Source organism: Portunus trituberculatus, chromosome 40, assembly GCF_017591435.1.
Source record: "Portunus trituberculatus isolate SZX2019 chromosome 40, ASM1759143v1, whole genome shotgun sequence".
NCBI lineage: Eukaryota > Metazoa > Arthropoda > Malacostraca > Decapoda > Portunidae > Portunus > Portunus trituberculatus.
In genome coordinates this window covers 5,471,637-5,486,806 of record NC_059294.1, presented here as the reverse complement: position 1 = coordinate 5,486,806, position 15,170 = coordinate 5,471,637, and the positions used below count along the sequence as shown (strand labels likewise).

Sequence of the window (15,170 nt, the reverse complement as noted above, 5' to 3'; positions counted from 1 at the left end):
ACGAGCCGCAAACTGGTGTGTATAGAGTGCACATAATAATATTGACGCATGATTGATATGCCATCTTGGCCATTCTTTAGAGCTATATATAATTAATACGAAGTACTTATCGTTATTAGTGGTAATGTTTGGCACTGTTTTGCGTATGATCACGAAATGTCTTGCCTATGAATGTGATATCTACATTCCCATTACTTTCTTCCGTGAATACAGTTTTCAAGTTCAAAACCATAACATCGGTCTGCCGAGCAATATACTGATGTCCTTGCTGCTGCCCTTATGAAATATCCCTTAATCCGCTAAACTAATTTTGATGCAAGTAATATTCTTTTTATGAAAGAAATGGCAATAGGAAATAAGGCAGATTGTATGAGAGAGAGAAAGAGAGAGAGAGACATCACCAGCTGATTTGCGACTGCGAGTTGTGAGTTGCAACTTCGCGTCGGCGACTGCGAGAAGCCGAAGGACGGAGTCTGGTTCAAGTTGCAGGGCCTGCAGGCAGTGTGGAAAGCCAAATTTGGGTTTGCAGGATGGCGTATTGTTCGTGGTTCAAAGAAGAGATTTACAGGGACCATTTTGAGCCAGGTTGGTGTATTTCATTATTCATTTAATGAGTGAATGAAGAATGGGTATTATTGCAGTTTCAACTATTACTACACACGTAACTATACACATTCTCACGGTCTAGATCACACTTCTACGAGCTTTTCAAAGGCCATTTTACACTATCGGAAATTAATAATAAGGTTAGTTTAGGTTTCCCAGGAGGTTCCCAAGCTTTTGTTAGACAGGGAAAAAGAAATATAAGATACGGTATACTGGTTAAAACTGAAAATTTACCTAAACTCCTTTTCCGGCCATGTTTGACTTTCCAGTTCCTTTAAAAACTATTAACTTGTCATGATCGAGGCAGATTGGAACTGTTAACTGTAGGTACGGTAGCATATACTTCTCGGCACTGTCCCCGAGAAGCCGTCCCGCGCGCTTGCCTCTATTCCCGGCTCCCCCTTCGCAGCTCCTCCACCCAGCTGATTTGACGTCACATATATGAAACCATGCTGTTGGTCAGAGAGAGAGAGAGAACTTTGTTGTCGCGTGACAGCAGACAGCATTTGTGTGTGTGTGTGTGATATAACTTTTTCGTCGCCAGACAAGTTTTTCCTTCTCCTTATTCATTATCATACGCTCTCTCTCTCTCTCTCTCTGACCAATAGCATGGCTTCATATATGTGACGTCAAATCAGCTGGGAGGAGGAGCTGCGAAGGTGAGCCGGGAATGGAGGCAAGCACGTGGGACGGCTTCTTGGGGACTGTGCCTACTTCTCTTTCGATAATAGAATTTCTGATGTTTCCGTGTGTGTGTGTGAGAGAGAGAGATTATGTCGAGTTACCCTGACAATTTTTCAGGCACATATGTGTGTCGTAGATGTGGGCATGAACTTTTTTCAAGTAAAATGAAATATAAACATGGGACTCCTTGGCCTGCCTTTGTTGATACCATCCATAAGGATTCTGTGCACAAAAGAAAAGAAAGTAAATATGCACTGAAGGTAATATATCTTCTTTGCCAATTATATTGCATGGATTTATCCTTATTTTGCTGTAAAATATAGCATAGAGAATGAGTGGAATGAGGAAATTGTACCTATTTGCTTTCCTTTTCGTTTATTTTGTTGTTGCTGTGATGCTTCATGACTTGTTAACCTGTACATAGTAACATACATTTACAGCTATAGTTATTGAAATAGATAAAAAAAAAAAAAGGCAACAACAAAACAACATGAAAGACTGTGCATATGAATATTGAGACATAACTACAGGAGAGCAGTTTGGAGCCAATACTGTATACTTGCACTATTGACACACACACACACACTGTGTAGTGTAGTGGTTAGTACACTCAACTCACAAGCAAGAGGGCCTGGGTTCAAGTTCTGGGAAGCGGCGAGGCAAATGGACAAGCTTTTAATGTGTAGCTCCTGATCACTTAGCAGTAAATAGGTACAGGATGTAACTCAAGGGGTTGTGGCCTCCCTTTCCCGGTGTGTGGAGTGTGTTGTGGTCTCAGTCTTACTTGAAGATCGGTCTATGAGCTCTGAGCTCGCTCTGTAATGGGGAAGACTGGCTGGGTGATCAGCAGACAATTGTGGTGAATTACACACACACAAACTTAAGGTCTCATTAGGAGAGTAAATCTGGCAGTGATAGTCCAGCATGTAATCTGACCTCAAGAGTGGTGAATTATACAGGATATGATCTTGGTAAACTATACATGGTTGACCTGATTGTATGGAATTTACAAAAGGCCCTTTCTTTGTCAAACATGGTTCTTTGTCTCCTTAGACTTTTTTCCTTGGCATATAGCACCTAGAAGTAACTTGAAGAGAATTGGAAGCACTGTTCAGCTTCCACCCATTAGTGGCGCAGGCAGTTTTATTTATAGTGGTACCCATATTATCACCTCCCAAGGGTATCTTTGGTGACATGTAAGTAACTTTAAACCATTTGACAAATGGCAAAGTGATTCAGGCTGTACATGGTGGGATACGAAGCTACGCATGGACGTCTGCCTGATCCCACGCTCACCACCTTATCCACTATGCCACCGCTTCCCTATGTGGGTCTATTTAAGTATCCCCAACTAACTGAACCCAAATAAACATAATCTAAGCTGACCTAACCTAATGTAACACTGTTTCTTGCACATTATGTTGATTTTCAAAAGCACCAATACGAGTCAATAATAGATGTGTGCAAAAAAAAAAAAAAAAAAAAAAAAAAAAAATCCTAAATGTGAAGGGCAATGAGCATACTACCAGAACATGCAACTGTGTCATGTGTTACTGACAAGGACCTATAGTAAATATTAACTGAGATGCCTGTATTATTATCAAAGAAAATTTAAGTTACAAGCTGAAGCAATTATGTCAAGTTATGTCATAAATCACAGCGTTCTCGGATGAAGTAGCATTAATTTCATCATGGTAAATTTATTTCAAGACACTGAGGATAAGTCTATCATCTTTGTAGAATTTCCAAAAATTTAATTGGATATATGTACATAGTATTTCTTACAACTTTCACTTTTTTTCTTGTATAGCATTTCCTGAAATGGCATTACCATCAAGTTTGAAATTTACAGGAAAAATGTGATATGTGGTGAATGTGTGTAATGTGTTAATGGGAAGCTTTCATGAGATGAAACACCACATCATTTACCACAATGTTTTACTTATTGACTTATTTATGTATTCATTCATTCTGCCTGAAAATTAAGAAATGCAGCAATTTAGCTTCCATGGTTTTATTTTTGAATGCAAGAGGAGAAATTATCCTGTATAGGAATGCAGTAGGTAACTAAATGGGATTTGAAGTAATGATAGATAAGTAAGTCTCAGACATGTGACTCACCATGACTTTATACACACAGAAACAATAGTTGTCCATAAGATAGGATAGGATTGACCCAAGAAAAGGTTGATGTGTGTGTGCAAGCATGTTTTAGTTTTCAATTCTGTTGCTAGATTAAAAGTATTTTCTCTTCATTACATAATAAAAGGTAAGATCTTGGCCTATTTGCTTAATACTGAGTGGATTACAGGTGTGTACGTTTGTGTAGAGTGCAGTAATGAACTCTTCTCCAGCCGAACTAAGTATGAGCACGGCACCCCATGGCCTGCCTTTACACACCCCATCCATACCAAATCCCTGACTAAAGTACAAGAAGAAAACCGTCCAGGAGCTCTGAAGGTTAGAGTTTTAAATTTACATCTTTGGCATTTTTTATGTTTTAGCCTTTCCTGTCCAATACAGTATTGTCATTATTTTCAGTAGAGCGATGTTACTATAATGATAATCTTTCATCTGCATATATTATTGTCTTTAACTGCATTTGTGCCTTAGTGCATCTTTTCTAGGTAGTACTTTTTATATTTTCCATGTATATTGTATTGGTTCTTTGGTGTAGTGTTTACCACACTGATCTCACAGCTAAGAGGTCTTGTGTTTGAATTCTTAGTTAGATGGTGAATTTTGTTCTTGTTTCCTTTATTTCTTTTTAAAATTTTTTCTTTAGTAGAGAATTCAAATAAACTATAGGATGCAATGCAGTTTTATGAACAAGAAATGTAAACAAATCTACATGTAAAACACTGGATGACTTGATGAAATATTTGTACCATTGGCCTCGAGCAGGGCCGTTTCTAGCTATAGGCGGACAAGGCGATTGCCTAGGGCCCCCAAGCCACCAGGGGACCCCCTGGGTAGCTTGGAAAATTTAAATTTCCTAAGTCACCCAGGGGGTTCCAACGAAAAATTGAAATCTAGGGCCCCCCCAAACATCATCTTGCCTAGGGCCCCCACAAAGCTAGAAACGGCCCTGGCCTCGAGTAAACTTACTAGTATTTTGTACTATAAAGTTGCAGCTGTGGGGCAAAACTGGAGTGATTTGTGCACTCAGTTATTTCTACAGGTTTCTTGTGGTCAATGTGGTGTTGGATTAGGTCATGAATTCTTGAAGGATGGCCCAGACGGTCAGATGTCACGCTTTTGAATATTCTCACACTCCCTCAAGTTTGTACCAAAACAAGGTAAGACTCTTTGTGGTCTTTTGTTATACCAGCTGATCTTATTTATTGTTATAGAACTCAACTAAAGAGATAATCCTATTAGAAATAAATTATTAGAATAATTATCGATAAATCTATTCCTACAATATAGATATATTTTATTCTCTCCAGTTTCATTACATCAATAACAAAAAACTGGTAACTTGCTGAACTAACCTTATGATAAAAATAAAATGTTCAGGTGTCACTACTTTTACCATTGTCTTTAGAAATGAGAAAATTGTCCATAGTTAGGATAGTTCCTTTCTTGACTGAGCCATATGCTGTGCACAAGTATCTGCAGCACAGAACTAGACTATGTATAGGCTTTTTCTCCAGATGTTGTGGAATATATATGTATATATGTGAAACCTCTTGTATTCCACAGAGGGAGTGGAGTCTTCAGTGCATAGTCCTGCACAAATCACGAATCACTAATGGTGAGAGGCTTGAAATAATTGGTCACCTGTCCCAGAATCTGGCAAGCCCAAAAATGTCTCTTCTTCATCATTGGCAAATCCCAACTGTGCTTTTATCATGCTGATAGAAAACTCTTCCTCTCCCTACTCTGCCAGAGGTTCTATGGGAACAGCCTCTCCAATATCACCCACCACATCCACATTTTTGAAGCCTGTGGTAACAAATGTGGGATCCACACCCTTGCAGCATTCACAGTAGTGTCAAGCTGACCATTGATGTCAACAAATGCACCTTGCAACTTTTTTGGGTTAATTGGATGGTTACTGATCACCAGGCCTTTGAGATATCTCAGGGACATCATCAGTGACCTCAAGGGCAGTGATCAGGTGTCTAGGGTGCCAACTGTCTGTAAGGTGCTGCAGGGTGACACTGACTATGGAGGTTGCTTTCATGACAGCTCGCCAACAGTCGCCATATGGCAACATCTTCGCACCTACAGGGACAGCAAGGGTGTCTCTTGTGGGTGAAGTTGAGTGACATGGGTTAGGGTAATAGAGAGGGTGTTGGAGGTCAGCAGGACTCTCCAGATCACCTCCTATGACCTTCTTGACACAACCCAATGTACTGACCTGTTGCAGGAAGAAGACACTAAAAATGTGCCTCTTGAGTCAAGCACAATGGAAATGAGAGGACTTTTGTGACCTGTCAACTCCCTGTCCTGCCCTGACTCCATATCATGAACGTGTATCGTTATGTCACTCCCAGCATAGGTCACAGTCTTGCCCTCACTACTCACCAGTGTGCATGACCTACCCTCCAGGGTGAATGCCTGCACCAAATAGTTGTCGTCGGCCACCAGGAAGTTGCTCTCCCTATAGGCCACAACGGATGTCAGCCACCATGTATGTCCTGCAGTTGTCATCATCCTGCCTTTCAAACACCCACACCTCTCCAATGTGCCGCAGGACAAACCATAACTACTGTAGCAAAGGTTGGTGTGTTGCTCAAAATGCATGTGTCACTCTGCAGGCTCTATACAGATAGTCTATAGGCACTAGTGGACTCTATAAAGCACAGTGTAGCTATCATCTTCCTCCCAACAGCTGTGGCAGTCCTTCAAAAACACTTCCTAGCAAAATGGATTGTCAGCTTGTCTAGAGGAACATACAGTATTTAATGCAAATCTTATGGAAAACATGCATAAGTTTTGCAGTGTCTAACCATATTATAAGTGAAATGGTTGTGAAAAAAAATCCTCAAAATTTTTCTTCATTAACATTGTCTTATAGGGTAGCAAGCTAGGTAATATTTACTGCTTTATTTTTTTTTGTGTGGAGACTATTCCAGTTGCTGATTAAAAAGGCGCGCACACACACACACACACACACACACACACACACACACACACACACACACACACACACACACACACACACTTGTGTTTGTAATAATCTTGCTGATAATGAGTTGTGTGTCAATGTGTAATGAAGGGATAAGGATAAATCTAGCATTTAGACCCTTATTGTGGAAATGACCATTGAGACATGTCTTATTGCAAATGATTGTTGTGAGAAGAGCAATAATGAGATAGAGAAGAATCCTAGTTATCTTCCATAGATGAATGAGTTTATAGTTCATTGAAGTTTTGTGTTATTGTTATTTGTTAATGTTGTTTGACATGAATACATAGCTAATACTAAGCTTACTGACTGTGATTTGCTCATGCCTGAATGGCTTCACTATTTATTGTTATGGAAAACTTTGCAATCCAACAAGTAACTATACCGAGTTGCATGCGCATAAAGACCGAGGCTGAGACCCAGATTTAAGACTTCTTAAGAGATATATAAGACCAAGATTAAGACACATCCAGTAATATGAGATGCACTGGGTTCCTTTGGGGCAAAAATGAACACTTTTCTGTCTAAATAGTCATGATTTTTTTCTTTTGTTTTCTTATGTAGTACGCATGCAACCAGTGCACATCACCTCATGCAGTCTCCAGAGACAAGGCAGATGTACATTGAAACTAAAATTAAATGAAAGTCTCCCTTCACATTTATTCAACCAATATTTACATTGTATCTGAAAACTCTTGGAAAATTTTCAGTTTCTCAAAAATGTATATTTTTTTTTTTTTTTTTTTTTACATTACAAGGGCACTGGCCAAGGGAAAACAGTGTTGGAAAAAAAAAATCCCGCTGGTTGCCAGGCCCTGTTAAGAGGAAAGTAGGAGAAAGAAAAACAAAAAATCTAAAAGGAGGGTCCAGTTAACGTAAGAGGTGTCTTGACACTCCTCTTTTGAAAGAGTTTAAGTCATAGGCAGGTGGAAATACAGACACAGGTAGAGAGTTCCAGAGTTTACCAGTGTAGGGAATGAAGGAGTGAAGATACTGGTTAACTCTTGCATTAGGAAGATGGACAGAATAGGGATGAGAAGAAGTAGAGAGTCTTGTGCAGCGAGGCCGCAGGAGGGGAAGGCATGCAGTTAGCAAGTTCAGAAGAGCAGACAGCATGAAAACAGCGGTAGAAGACAGATAAAGATGCAACATTGCGGCGGTGACTTAAAGAATCAAGACAGTCAGTTAGAGGAGAAGAGTTGATAAGACGAAAAGCTTTAGATTCCACCTTGTTTAGTAAAGCTGTGTGTGGATCCCCCAGACATGAGAGCCATACTCCATACACGGGCGGATAAGGCCCTTGTACAGAGCAAGCAGCTGGGAGGGAGAGAAAATGGACGAAGACGCCACAGGACACCTAACTTCTTGGAAGCTGATTTAGCAAGAGTAGAGATGTGAAATTTCCAGTTTAGATTTTTAGTGAAGGATAGACCGAGTGTGTTTAATGTAGAGGAGAGGGGAAGTTGAGTGTTATTGAAGAAGAGAGGATAGTTGTCTGGAAGGTTATGTCGAGTAGATAGTTGTAGAAATTGAGTTTTTGAGGCATTGAACAAAACCAGGTTTTCTCTGCCCCAATCAGAAACAAGTGAAAGATCAGAAGTTAGGCGTCCTATAGCATCTCGCCTTGAGTCTGGAACTGGAAACTTGGAAAATTTTCAACTTGTATAAAAAATGTATATAAACCTGATTACACCCATTTATATAAAGGAATAACTATCACATTTTCCTACAATGGCTGCACAAAGACCTTACAGTTATGACTCTAGTTCCATCTGTATAAAGTACAATGGAGGAACTGAAAATACTTGACACCACAACTAAGAATAATGATGTAAATGAAAATATTGACACAAGAATATCAGGAAGGCTGCATGAAGTGATCAGTTCAACACATGGCAGTCTCACTCAACTTACTAACTATAGTAATGCTAAAAAATGCTCATTGATATGAAACTAGTTATTCTTCAGGAAATCTGAGAGAAAAAAGCCAATTAAAATGTCAATAATTACATGTCAGGGTGGCTGCGTTGTGAGTGCAAGCAGGTGGTGTACTTGTCAGGCGAGTGTGCTGGCTGGCTATTCGTGGGTGGCAGCAGGGAATACTAGACAAGCTTGTGTTAAGTTACAAAGTGGTTAGAAAAGCCTTGTAACCTATATAAAGAATTCTGAATCAAAATGGCTGTAGCCCACACACAGATACCTCAAATTCTGCCCTGCTGGCTTCCTCCCCTTGTTGTGGGAAGCCACACAAACCCAGAGCCACCTCTGCCAAAGCCTCCTACGTCTTGGCAAGAGAAGAGACCATGTCTTTTAGATCTTGTAAACGGTCAGTCTTCACAGCTTCCCTGATGCTTGAGAAGAAACTGTTCCAGTGGTGCAGATTGTGTCTGAGGGAAGCAAGATAAGCACAAGGATAAGGGTTCTTCCCTTTATCAAGAAATATCCAAAAAATTAAGGCTAGAGAGAGAGAGAGAGAGAGAGAGAGAGAGAGAGAGAGAGAGAGAGAGAGAGAGAGAGAGAGAGAGAGAGAGAGAGAGAGAGAGAGAGAGAGAGAGAGAGAGAATTTAAGACAGAACAGAGAATGCTAAACTAAAGACAAGTAATAATTTTGAACAGTAAAGGAGGAGGAAGAGGTAGCAACACCTACATCATAAGCAGGACAGGTGCCAGCATCTCCTTTACATTGATGAGGTGGTGTATATAAGCTCGGGTGAAGTTCTTGCAGCTGTAACACTCGCAGCTATTCACAAGAGGCCCCTCATCCAACACAAACCTGAGCAAGAAGCACCAGCTGTCACACTCCACTGGCAGCTTTTTGTACATACTAGGACAAATCTTTCTTGTTTTCTTTGTACACTAATGACACATTTTTAAGGTTTTAAGGTGTTTTTTTTATATATACTAGAGTGGTTAGCTTTTCTGCTAATCTATATATACTTTCCACTCATTTATCTTTGGCAAACTTAGATAATCTTGAGAATGAAAGCTGCTCATCAATCTATACCAGTGGATCTCAAACGTTTTCATGAGCGACCCTATTTGGAACATTTCATTCCTTCGCGACCCAGAGTAAAGTAAAGAGAAAGAAAATGTACAATGATATAGTTATATACACGAGCCTGTATGGGCCCACTGCCAGTCCAACATACATGTTTGATACAGGAGTCATTCCTGTCAGACACACAATTACGTGGGGCCCAGGAGGAGGGAGGTGGGGGGGAAGATGAACATACATAACAAAAGTAATTTGTGGTTAAAGAATAATAATTCAATTAAGTAACTGAAACACTGAAAGCATGATAATGTTCCTGTGTCCCTGTGACCCATCAAAATTGATCTCGCGATCCAACTTTGGGTCACGACCCATAGTTTGAGAACCACTGATATATACACTTTCTGTTACTTTTTATTTATTTTTATAGATTTTCTTTTCAAGTTTTTACACAAACTAGAATGAAAGTCTTTCCTTTAACCTTCCACACAACTATTTTTTATATAGAATTTCCTAGCTGAAATTAAGGAGTGGCTCCACAATTGCAAACTTGCCTTTTGTAACCAAACTCCTGAATGTTTTTTTTTTTTTTCTTTCCCTTCTCAATAGACAAGTAAACAGTTCATGTATGTGTCCAGTTTCAGCATAACATCTACCTCTTCACTAACCCCATCCACTCTTACCATAATGAAGAAAGAACTGACCTTTTATCCTTCAGGCAAATTTCATAAACACTGGTATTATGTTGCATTTCATTATTCTTCTTGAGATTGTCATTTATATAATTATTTTTATGATTTTCTTCTCCATCTTCCTCTTTCCTCTCAGCCTCCTCTAGTTGCTTTTCTTTTGTCTGACATTGTTTTTCCTCTTGCTTCTTCCCTTCTTGTTCCTCTGGGCAATGCTCCTTTGCACAAATCTTCAGCTTCTTATCTCGGTGCTCAAGGCTCGTCCCATCCTCAGCCTCCCTGGAGCCACAGCCCATAAAATGCAAGAGCCATGTGAGGGGTACCCTCATGGACCACTGTACTACACCCCAGTATCTTAGGCATAGCACAACTGGCCACACACATTATTCATACACATACATGTTTCACAAATATGTCAGTCAGTTCATATCATAGCCCACATTTTTTTTGCAACACAACACAAGCACCAGTAGGATGTTTAGTTAAAGGTGGAGGGTTAGTTACCTGGGAAGATAGTGAGGAAAGGAGAGAGCACCATTCCTCTGAGTCACAAGGTAGGGGAAGGAGGAGTCGAACAGATCCACGCCAAGCTCCACCAAACTGAGCACCATAACAGGGCTCCAGCTGCCTCCTGCCTGGCACAGTCGCCCCTTAGGCAAAAGATCCTGCACCAGAGAATGCATTGTATATTAGACTCAAAAGTTGCTTACATATATGTATCAATGGATCAAGTTTCAAAACACTTCTGTCTGCATGTTGACTATCTATCTTCCAAAGGTCTAGTTGGTCTAGTTGAAGTTATGTGGGTTATTAAGGAGATTTTTACATTTTAGCAGGAGAAATACTCCTGAGAATCTGTTTGAAAATCTCTGTGACATTTGAAAATGTTTTTTGTAAGAAAGCCAAGCATTTCAGATACAGACCTCTATACCAGACTATTAGCCCCACATAGGGTGGTCAGACTAAGCACTGCACACTCATACATAGCTACATTATTTGCATCACCAGAGTTCATGAAAACAAGTTTACAAGCATAGTGTTGTCCTCAGTCCTTACCAATGAAGTCCTGACGAGGTTGACCACTTCTGCTGGTATGAGCTGCTCCACCTCTGGGCCGTTGGCATGCAGACCCTGCAGTGCATATCCTGACACTGGTGAGTCTTCCTGCAGCCACTCGGTTAGACCCTTGGACCACCTGGCTCGGTCAGATAGACTATGTCCACCAAGGAGAGGCAGCAGCAGGCCACATCCCTGGAGGGTCTAAAATCACCAAAAACAATCAGCTCACACACAGGTAGACAGACACCACTATCTTAACCTCTTGGTGCCTGATGGAAAAGAACTTGTACAGTTTATAATGATGATGATGATGATGATGATGATGATGATGATAATAATAATAATAATAATAATAATAATAATAATAATAATAATAATAATAATAATAATAACAACAAATAATGATAACAACACAAAGAAATGGCCTAGTAGTCAGCACTCAGAAGTAATACTCTACGGAGGGAATGTGTGTGACTACACCTGTGACTGTGTGTGGTGATGAAAGCAGCTGTCCACATACAGCTTGGAATTGTTCAGGGACTTGGACAGTCGCTTCTTGGAGGCTGTCGGTGGTGTGTCTGCATCACTGAGGGCTTCATACCAGTCAGGCCGTGCTGCCTCCACCAACTGCATGTATCTGTGTCACCATCAAGTATTAGTACCCAGTAATGATATTTTACCAGTCAGGTCACAGTGCACTACACTTCTTCCTTATATACCATATGTAAGTGTGAGTGTGATCCTTCACCAATGGTTGTTAAAATGCCACCTTTTGACATCTTGATCATGTGCTTCCTCAACATACATATGTAGGAATGTACCTGACTCTAACAGTACTCACGACTGTGCAGTGAGGGTGCGGCGGCCAGTATAGGTCCAGGTGGACACGCCCTGTTTGTCATTGTAGCCACTTGGGGTGACAGTAGCAGGATCCTGCACTACAAAACCCACACTGTGGCTCTGAAGAAACAGGAAAAGACATAAACAACATGTAAGTTCATCTTTAGCTATCATTTACCTTCATGCCATCTTATGAATGTGAAATTGTAAAGACTACTTGTAGTAATCACATTTCTTGTACAATCAGGTACTATATTAAAAACCCAATCAAGCAAAGCCACATTATTTGCAACAATGTCAAAATAACTACTAGGTATATACTTAACAACTTGTTTGCCTTACTTGAAGTGCAGCAAAGTGTGCCACTCCTTTCTTGAAACTCTGGAGCACATTCACGTGTTCAATAAAGTGCTGGGCAGGGATACAAAGAGGTGCTTCCCTCAATGCCACCAGGTGCAGCACATCCTGTAAGGTAAATGCAAACTCACCAACACCCAGGAAACATGTGCAAGTCAGCCATTCATCTCTCCTTAAACATACAGACAATACTTACAAACACATACAAACTGCACTCACTAACACATAACAAACAAATACAAGCCAGCCACTCATCTTTCCTTCCTTCTCATACAGAGATGCTTCTACATAGAAATCAATGACAGAGATTGATCACAATCATCTTTGAGAGACAAGAAGTTAAGAGAAAAACTGAGGATATTTTACAGTCTTTCATCATAATCAACATGGCTTTTCTTACCTTTCTCATCATATAAAGCTTCTCACTCTGAGTAATTTGAACCCTTACATACCCGTCCCAAATTGTTTATAACGCTGACAACAATTTTATAAGATTTACTGTTTTTTGTGGGGCAGAAATTAGCTAATGTGCTGTGACACTCATGCGTGTGATGGACTGATGGGTACAGGAATGAGGAATGTAGTTAGGAGTGTATGTTGGTATATGTGTATTGTCACATTATTTGTGCACACACAGTGATTGATTCTTTTGTTTGAGCATGCAGGTACTGACCAATAAAAATAATACATAATAAATCTAGCCAATCAGAGCAGTTTGTGTAAAGATGTGACTGGATTTGAATCAATCTATAGATATGTGAATGGGCAGTATGTTGCCTTGATTGTTTCCATTGTATCGCCAGATTTTATGAAAAGAAATGAGGTAACGACTTAATATTATTTTCTTAGTGTTGCTAGTCAGGCTAGGCCAGTTTGCCTTGGTTAGATCAGTTTAATTGGTTTAGATAAAGTTAATTGTTCTAAGGAAGACATATCAGTGAGGCATGTACACACAACTAGGTTATATTAGCTAGGTTATATTGGGTTGGGTTAAAGGTAGGGTTAGATTAGTTTAGGATAAATAGATAGGTTTCAGTAGCTTGGTGTAGCCAGCGGCGAGTACTCTCCACAGCAGTAATAGTCAAAATTTTGGAGTTACTTTTGAGGTACCTTGTGATAACGAAACTATTTTCTTCTACATTTCAGTCAGTTCTGTATTAATCTCTTTTTCATTTTCATTGCAATACAGTATTTTCTGAGAGGATAGACCATATTTTTGGGAAAAGAGGAAGGGGCAAAGAAAAAAAGTACTGATTTGTGATGGAAACGAATGAAGATTAATTTAAAAAATAGGTTCAAAACTACCAAAAAAATAGTTTCATCCTGAAGTGAGATTATGGTGAAAGACTAAATTTACCAAATTAAGAATCTGTACATCTTAAATTCAATTATTTAGTCTTTTCTTCATTACAAAACTTCATGAACTTTCATTGCACATGCACACTCACACACACAACTTGACTTTACCTGCGTGAGATGTGGTGCACTGCCTCCTTAGTGGAAATAAGGGAGAGTGGAGTGCTATGGATACTATCAGGTTGGCTGCAGAGACCACTCAGCCTACCTAACCGTCCTCCACCCTTGCTCACATGCTCCACCACAAACTTCATGACTACAACCTGATATCCTTGAGAGAGAGAGAGAGAGAGAAATTACCACACAAACACTAATCTAATAAACATCAAATTTTTTTTTCACACAAAAGTTACTGATCCCTTCCCTAACTACCTCCTCCTGAGTTATGTGCCAGAGGTATGTGTGGAATCTGTAGTTAGTGATGAGTGAGTTCACATCCCCTACAAGCTGACACGGTGGGAGGAGTACATTCTATGCCAACGAAGCATCTTGTAGCTGGCAATGTCCTTGTAGCTAACACAAACTGAAAAGTAACATAGAAAACTGTTCACTTTTATCTTTTATCTGATATCACTACACATGGTAGGACCCCAGATATTAGGACATGCTCCACAGATTTCAAAATCCAACAGAAAATACCGATATATATTTGCTTCCTAGCACAATTTTTCTGAAAAGAATGACTTTACCCGCTGATTTTCCTCGAAGGACAAATTTCCCCACTAATTTTGCGTCCCCCCCCCCCCCGAAAACTAATGTCCCACAGGTCTCCAACTTTAAACATGTCGCTACAACCTTTCTATGTATCTAGTTTCGACCAGAATAATTAGAAGAAAGGAGGTGAAGTAAAGAACATAAATAACTCTTCGCTACCTGAGTTCTGCTGCCAAGGACCATGTGAGTGAAGCGGCGGCGGTGTAGGACACGGCACAATAGTGTTTGTTTACATGAGCCTGAGATGAAAGATGTCAGATGTGCCGATCGAAGGAGTGAACTTACTTATTTACTAAGGTTACGTTAGTTAGGTTAGGTTGGGTTGGGTTAAAGTTAGGGTTAGATTAGTTTTGGATAAATAGATAGGTTTCAGTAACTTGGTGTAGCCAGCGGTGACCAGTGGAGATGGCGAGTACTCTCCACAGCAGTAAGTCAAAATTTTGGAGTTACTATTGTGGTACCTTGTGATAACGAGATTATTTATTTCTGGTATAGAGAGAAAGGGAGAAACACTGCTACACCTAGATAGACGGATAGGTACATTTATTACTGCATTAATAATTAGATACAACAAAGGAGGAGGTTCGATGGACCTTGCCACCCACTCCCTGGACAAAGACGTAAGGGTAGAGAATAAAAAAAAATATATGATAGAATACATTACAGGAATATAAGTAAGTAAATAAATAAATACAAATATTGCTCACCTTATTGTACAACTATCCTACAGACGCAA

At 39.9% G+C, this 15,170-nt stretch overlaps 2 protein-coding genes across 2 annotated transcripts; one reads left to right on the top strand and one right to left on the bottom strand.

Moving 5' to 3' along the window:
• Window positions 1-207: 207 nt before the first annotated feature.
• LOC123516240 (methionine-R-sulfoxide reductase B1-like) lies at window positions 208-7,075 on the top strand. Its single transcript, XM_045275471.1, has 4 exons — window positions 208-585; window positions 3,602-3,750; window positions 4,472-4,589; window positions 4,996-7,075. The coding sequence occupies exons 1-4, from the start codon at window positions 531-533 to the stop codon at window positions 5,043-5,045; spliced, it is 372 nt and encodes a 123-aa protein (XP_045131406.1). The 5' UTR covers window positions 208-530; the 3' UTR covers window positions 5,046-7,075.
• A 993-nt stretch (window positions 7,076-8,068) lies between these two features.
• LOC123516237 (queuine tRNA-ribosyltransferase accessory subunit 2-like) lies at window positions 8,069-14,721 on the bottom strand. Its single transcript, XM_045275469.1, is given in 11 exon segments — window positions 8,069-8,814; window positions 9,075-9,200; window positions 10,124-10,387; window positions 10,613-10,773; window positions 11,165-11,368; window positions 11,648-11,804; window positions 12,009-12,127; window positions 12,350-12,472; window positions 13,832-13,860; window positions 13,863-13,991; window positions 14,594-14,721. Coding segments are annotated over 10 exon segments (1,404 nt in total). The 5' UTR covers window positions 13,975-13,991; window positions 14,594-14,721; the 3' UTR covers window positions 8,069-8,705.
• Window positions 14,722-15,170: the final 449 nt, after the last annotated feature.